Source organism: Neophocaena asiaeorientalis, unplaced genomic scaffold (assembly GCF_003031525.2).
Source record: "Neophocaena asiaeorientalis asiaeorientalis breed wild unplaced genomic scaffold, Neophocaena_asiaeorientalis_V1.1 scaffold86, whole genome shotgun sequence".
Taxonomy (NCBI): Eukaryota; Metazoa; Chordata; class Mammalia; order Artiodactyla; family Phocoenidae; genus Neophocaena; species Neophocaena asiaeorientalis.
Genome location: NW_020175039.1, coordinates 5,509,439 through 5,516,508, shown reverse-complemented (window position 1 = coordinate 5,516,508; position 7,070 = coordinate 5,509,439). Strand labels below are relative to the sequence as shown.

Genomic DNA, 7,070 nt, shown 5'->3' with positions numbered 1-7,070 from the left:
CTCCTCCCGCCCCCGCGCGCCCAGAGCGCTGTTTCTCCCCGGCCGAGCCCAGCCCGACGCGTGTGGCGGCATGCAGCCGCGAACTAATCCCCGCGGGCATCGGCAGACGGCTCCCGGCCCCAGCCGCGCGCCTCTCAAAAAGGGCGCCCCCCTCCCCAGGCCGGCGCTCCCGACCCTGAGCCCCTGAGTCCCTGAGCCCCTCCAGCCGTCTGCCCAGAGAGGCTCCCCGCGACCCTCGCCGGTCGGCCGGCCCAACTCAGGTCCGGCGCCCCGCCCCAGCCGCCCCCGCTGCCCTCGCGCTCGCGGACACGAAGTGACAGGCCACGGCATCTCTCCTGACCCGGCCGGGCTGGGCAGCGCTCGCCGCCGCCGCCGCCGCGCGCCCGAGCCCACTCGCTCCCCGAAGTCCGGTTCTCTTTCCAGCGCTCGGGCCCCGAGCTTGTTCCAGGTTCTGCTCACTGGGGGCTCGGGCAGGCATTGAGGTTCTCACCCCTGCCACTTCGGGTGAGGCGAGGCTAGCTCTTCATCCCTCTTCCCGGCCTCGGTGTCCCCTCTTTCCCCTCTGGTCCTCCTGTCCCCTCTAGACTCTCAGGAGTCCCTATTGCTTCGCCCGGGTGAGGTTTGTTCGGGCTGGTGGAGGACACGGGGGGCTTTGAAGCTTCAGGGCGAGTTCGGAGCGGTGGAACCCCGCGGGGTTGGCGCGGTGCCAGATGCTCCCGGGTTCACCTGCAGTTTAATAAGCGGGAGGTGAGCTGGGGGGACGGGTGTGGGGAGAGGTGAGGTGTGGATGCGGGAGACTTGCCACGGCTAGCCGGCGCGGGGCGGCGCCCAGCGCCGGGAGGGGATGGGACAGTGGCTCCTGGGCTCCAGCAGGGAGGCTGGCCTCCTTCCTTTGGCCTCGGAACACCGTCCTACCTCTGTGGTTTCTGCCCCCCGCCCCCCACATTGCAACACCTCATTTCTACCTCTCATTCCTCGGAGGGGACTCTGGGCTTCTGGAAAGAAATTTCCGCTCCCTCCACCTCCCACCTCCAGGGGCCACCATTGCCGTGTCTCCCTCACTCAACACTCGTGGGATCATTTTTTTGGTCCATCTTGGCCCATCACCTCAAGGACTAGCTAAATTTGAATCCCATGGGGCCCGTCTTGGTGGTAACCAGCCCCTGGACTGGATCCTTCCCCCAGTATCCCTTATTTTCAAGCCACAGATTGTCCATCATGGGGTCAGGTGACCCCAGTTTCCCCCACGTGGACTATCAGGATGCCCACCCCCCTTCTGACCCAAGCTGCCAGTGGGGTTCTCTTAAAGGTGCACTCTGCCATGTTTAAAATTCAGAGACTGCTAGAAGGAGGTGGTCCCCCAGGTCTCCCATCTGAATGCTGTTACTGTCATCTAATTGTCCTGACACCTTCCCTGAGATGGGCTGGGCTGAAGGGATGGAGTTCTGACGTAAGAGGGAGACGGAAGGGTTTTTGAGCACCTAGAGTGGGTGCTTGGGAAGCAGGACATACAATAGGGCTTTACCCAACCAAGGAGAGGGATGTGAGGGTGCTGGGCCCTGGGAGTTGGGGCACAGAGAGAGGGGCCTCTAGCGGGGCTAGAAACAGTCCTAAATAAGCTGTGAGAGGACCCCCCAGCCCAGGTGCAGCTATGACCTACGTGCTGAGGGCAGTGGTATCCCTAGCTTTCTGTTCTGAGGATCCACAGGGTTGGTGCCTCGATGGGTGAGATGCTGGGCAAACAACAGCTACAGGGGAGCTCTTCATTGTGAGGACTAGAGAACCCCTCCATCTCTTACTCAGGATGTGGGGACCAGAGGGACATTTGAGGAAGGGGCTACTTTGGGCTGGGCTTGGGCACTGGAGTGAGAGGGGATGAGAGGACAGGGAGAGGCTTGGTGGAGGGGAGTGAGTAGATTCACACAGCGGGTACTGGAGCAATCATGAAGTTTGGGTACTGCCCTCTCTCAGGCCCAGGCCCATTGAGAATGGATGGAAAGAGGGGGCTTGCGGCACTGCAGTAAGCCAGGCTCCCAGCCCAGGGGAACCCAACAATTTGAGTCCATCCTCTGCTCTCCAAGGCCCTGGCTCTTTCATCTCCCACCTCCCTTTTACATTTATCCTCGTGGAGTCTGTTTTATGCCTAGGTCTCCAGGCTCGGGGTATATGGTGGTACTCAGATGGGGAGACTGAGGCACAGGCAATTGTATCCCAGGATTACTTAAGGTCCTATTATTCTAGTGGCACCCAATAAATTAGCCAAAACATATTAAGTACTCGCTGTGTGCTTGGCACTGTTCTAAAGCACTTTATCTGTACTTTAGTATCCTCAAACAATCCCCATGCAGTAGGTCCTATCATTATCTTCATTTCCAAATGAAGCTAAGAGAGGTTGGGTAACTTGCCATTAGTCACACAGCTTGTATGTGAGCTGTAGAGCCAGGACTCAAATGCAGGCCAGCTGTCTTTAGAGAATGCCCTCAACCCCCTGCATACTGCCTCCCAAGCTACAAGGCCACCATGATTTCCTACCGTGTGCCCAGAGGTGAACTGGTGCAATGGAGGAGTAATCCAAGAAATGGAACTGATATGCACGCACACACACAAACACCTACCCGTGCTTGTGCAAACGTGGCTACATTCAGTGTCACCCCTAAGTGTTCCCACGTGCACACAACCCTCTCTCTCTCCGCAGCCCAGGCACATGAGCGTGCACAGATTATTTGCAGGGAGGGAATGGAGACCAGACCTCTCCCCTCTCCTCCCTCTTTGACTTGAATGGGCAGGGCTCAAGCTTCTCTATCCCCTCCTAGCTCCCACTGGCTTGGGAATCCTCTCTCTTCCACACTTCCCTGCCCTCCAAACCTCCTCCCCCAGCCCCTTCCTGGCTGTTGGCTTCTTCCTGTAGCAGCAGCTGACTCCACTTAGATGCTGGCAGTCCCTGTCCCAGATCAAAGGCAGGGCGGCTAATTGTGCGTCTTAAGGAGCCCCCCACCCCCAGTGCTCTGGGCAGCCCAGCTGGCCAAGGCCCCTCCCCTCTCCCTCTCCAGCTGGCCAGATGGCACAGTGCCTGCATCTGCCCCAGACAGTCGGGGCCAGGACCGAAACTGGGGCCCTGAATAAGAGCTGGGGGCAGACCCAATGGGCTGGACTTCTCTGAGGCCTGAATGCTTGGATCAGAGGATGACCACACAAGCCCTGCCCAGTCACTCCTTCAGTGGCTGTAACAGCTGCCAGAGGCCATTAGGATGGTGTCTTTAGCTGCCTGGGGTAGGTAGGGGTGTTCTCTGTAGGCTGTGGGCTTTCTCCAGATTCCTCTAGGCCTGGCCTTGAATGTAACAGAGCCTGGAAAATGGTGTTTGGGTTGGCCCAGCACATTCCCCTGGACCAGCATCTTGCTCTTTCCTGGTGCCATGCATAGACAGGGCCATAGGACTGGGAAATGGGCTACCTGGGTTTCTTACTCAGCAGCTTGTCTTCCCCAGAGCCAATGTCCTTCAGCAGAAGGTGGCCAGGCCTGCTGGGAGAGCTGGGGCTGCGTCCAGCTCCATAACTCCTGCGACCTCGGGCATCTCTCCTGGTTGGCTCTCTGGGATCAGTGAGGCCTCCAAGTCCTCCCGGTCTTTGGAACTGATGTAGAAGGACCCAATTTTGTTTTGTTTTGTTTTTCTGAATCTCTGGCCTCTACCAAGCCATCAGCCTCCAGATGGGTTCTGGGCTTCCCCCACAGGTGTCTATGGCACAGGTGGGTTCTTCTCCTAGTGTGGGAGCTGTTATTACCCTTAGTTTCTCCCACTGCTTGAACTCTCTCAGGTTCACAGGCTGGTCAGTGACCGGTACCAGAACCTGCCCCTCGCCAGTCCTTTCTCAGATGCAGAATAAGGAAGAAGCAGCTTGCAGGTCCCAGAGCCCGACCCTTCTCCGCAAGTAGGCCTCCCCCTGCCACAGGCCCGGAGGATGGCTCAGGCTTGGGAACACCAAGGAGGAAAGCAGTGTAGACAAGTCCTGGACTCCTGAGAGTGGCTCATCAGGGAGTCTTTGCGCCCTTAAGCGTCTCAGGAAGGCATCTACCTTAGCTAACCGTTCCTTCTCGGTGTTCAACACCACTATGTGCTTAACCCTGAGCAGGCGGTGGGCTCACCTCCAGCATCCTTCAACCAACCTCTTCAGCTGACCTCGACCGACCACAAGCTGGTCGGTGGCTGGTGGCTGGGCGATGCCCTTTTCTGAGGAGAACTACTGGGATGTCCAGACAGGCAAAGGGGAAATTCTGCTGGCTCTTTTGTTTGCCTCTCACATGTGGCCATCAGATAGTGTTCTTTGATGGGCCTAAGGGGGTGGCTGCAGGCAGGAAATCTTGGGGCCGGGAACTTTAGGACACCTTCTCCTCTTACTTACCCTTCTGCCCATTAACATCTCCTGGGGCCCTGAATTCCATCACTGGTAATATTTTTTAGGTTAAAATTTGCCTTCTTTCTGCAGGCTTATCTTAAAATTGCAGATATCGCATGAGAGGTAGTAGCTTAAGTCCCTGATGATTAAAAAAAATTAATGTTTACTAGATACTTTCTGTCCAGCAGGAGAGATATAGTCACAATTCTGAACTTGCTAAGGGTGAAGCAAGGGAAAGGAGTTCAAAACGGAGGGCTGTGGGAGAGACCTCTCCCATTCCATTGTGTGCAGAACTTCCAGTGTGATTTCTGCCCCTCTTTGAATCTATGCCCTTGTACCAGATTCTCCCCCAACACTGGGCCTCTACTTCCTCTCAGTATGGTGAGAAGGTTGGGCAGGGAGGGCAGAGGGATGGGATGTGGAGGCTCCTCAAAGGCTGTTTCCTGTGTCTCTCTGCGCAGGTTTCCGAGAGAGTGCCTTCGCCTACGCCATCTCGGCAGCTGGCGTGGTGCACGCAGTATCCAACGCCTGCGCCCTGGGCAAGCTGAGGGCCTGTGGCTGCGACGCGTCCCGACGCGGGGACGAGGAGGCCTTCCGTCGGAAGTTGCACCGCCTGCAGCTGGAAGCGCTGCAGCGCGGTAAGGGCCTGAGCCACGGAGTTCCCGAGCACCCTTCCCTGCCTCCTGCCAGCTCAGGCCTGCAGGACTCCTGGGAGTGGGGCGGCTGCAGCCCCGACGTGGGTTTCGGAGAGCGCTTCTCTAAAGACTTTCTGGACTCCCGGGAGCCTCACAGAGACATCCATGCGCGCATGAGGCTCCACAACAACCGAGTGGGGAGGCAGGTGAGAACCCCATCCCTCTGGGCCTGCTCCAGACCCCTCTGCCTAGGGCCCCTCCCCTCCCCCAGGCGTATGTCTCCTCTGGGGACCACACCACTCTCCCTAATTCAGCAACGTTCTCATTGCCCCCTCCTAATTCAGTCATCAGATGTGTTTTGGATAACTACTGTGTGCTAGGCGCTGGACTAGGCCTGGTGATATGGGGATAAAACAACCCCTGCCCTGGGGCAGCTCCCCTTCCACGGAGCAGCCTGCTTCTCCCGTCTCCTGCTGTGAGTAGTGGGGAGAGCTCTGGGCTGCAGTCAGGACCTCAGAGTCTAGGCCCAGCTTTGCAAGTCTGTCTCTCCCCCTGTAAAATGAGAAGGTTGGACTGCATCATCCATAAGGCTCCCCAGCACAAATGTTCCATGATTCGGTGCTTTCCTATGCCAGGACCCCCCTCGTCTCCCAGGCTTTCTGTGCAGAAAGAGGGATTCCTGCAAAGGGAGATCCCTAGGGGCCACTGTGGTACTGTGTTATGTTGTCATCCTCCTTTCTCCCCCCCACCCCCCAATGTTCATACTACCTCAAAGGTCATTTATTTAAGAGAGAGAGAAAAGAAGAAGGAGAGGGAGAGGGAGAGGAAGAAGAAGAGGAGGAGGAGAGGAAGGAAGGAAGGAAGGGAGGGAGGGAGGAAAGAAAGAAAGGGGAAGTAATAATATCCTGCATTTAATTTATTGAGTGCTTACTCTGTGTTAGGCACTGCCTGGAGCATTTTACTACATCCTATTTCACCCTTACACCTACCCATGAGGGTTCTATTATTAGCCTCATGTTCAGATACGGAAAGTGAGGCACAGATAGACTAAGAAGCTTGAGGAAGGTGATGCAACAAGTGAGAAAGCGGCAGAGGCAGGATTCATCCCCAGGCAGTTGAGCCCTGAGCCCCTTTGTTCTATAGTGTAGTCTACACTAAGTTGCCTCTCTGGCCCTCATGGTGACTCAGCACCCTCTTTCCCTGGCTATTCCACCCCATCCCTTCTCTTGGCCCTGCCCAGCCTGCTCAGGCCTTGTCTCTGGCTTCCCCTCACTCTAGCTGGTACTTTCTCCATCTCACTCCCCTTTCTCCTGGCTTCTCAGCCCAGGCCAGTTCACCTTCTTCTTCCACAAAGACTGGAGCTGATTCAGCTCTTCCATCATGACCGAGACGTGATGTAAACTGAGGCATACCCACCCTCAGGTCACGTCCAGCTCCCACCCAGTCCTGTCCGGTCCGTGAAGCTCTTTTCCCAAGCTTTGATACTATCCTAGCCCATACCAGCAGTGCCTCCTCCTCCTTGTTAAACTGGTTAATTAATGGCTGCTGCCTGTGGGAAGCAGATGTTCTGGAGCTGTTGGCCAGGGGAGGCACTGGGCTGCTTTCCACGTGGTGCTGACACCACAGGCTGCACATACAAGCTGCAGAGCCCTTTAAGACTTGGAGGAATGGGGTCCCTCTCTTATGGCCCTACTGCCCAGGTTTGGGGGACCCAGATCATTTATTGGAGTGGGGGGGGTTAGCGGGGGGGGGGGGATGTGGCCAATTTCCTCTGGGGTCTCTGGTGAGGATAATGTGAAGGCGCTTTTTGGGAGGAGGCTCAGGAGAGCAGTCTGAGAGCTGGGCAGGGGCTGGGTAGGTTGTATTCCTGTAACTAGTTCCCTTGGAGGCCTGGGAAACTCTCTCCGCTTTCATTGCCCTGGGGGTCTGGCTCTTTGGGTTCCCTTTGGTTCTGTACTCAGGTAGGGCCGTTGGTCCCTGTTGGTGCTCACTGTTTCCCAGGAGGAATGGTGGCACTCAGCACTGGGCAGAGTAAGTGCCAGG

General features: G+C 56.9%; 1 protein-coding gene across 1 annotated transcript in view; it reads left to right on the top strand.

Annotated features, from left to right (window-relative positions):
• WNT10A (Wnt family member 10A) overlaps positions 1-7,070 on the top strand; it is an 11,429-nt gene that overhangs the window by 2,678 nt on the left and 1,681 nt on the right. The window contains exon 3 of the mRNA XM_024763286.1: positions 4,854-5,233. Within this exon, the coding sequence (XP_024619054.1) occupies positions 4,854-5,233 (380 nt within the window). The remainder of the gene's footprint in view (positions 1-4,853; positions 5,234-7,070) is intronic.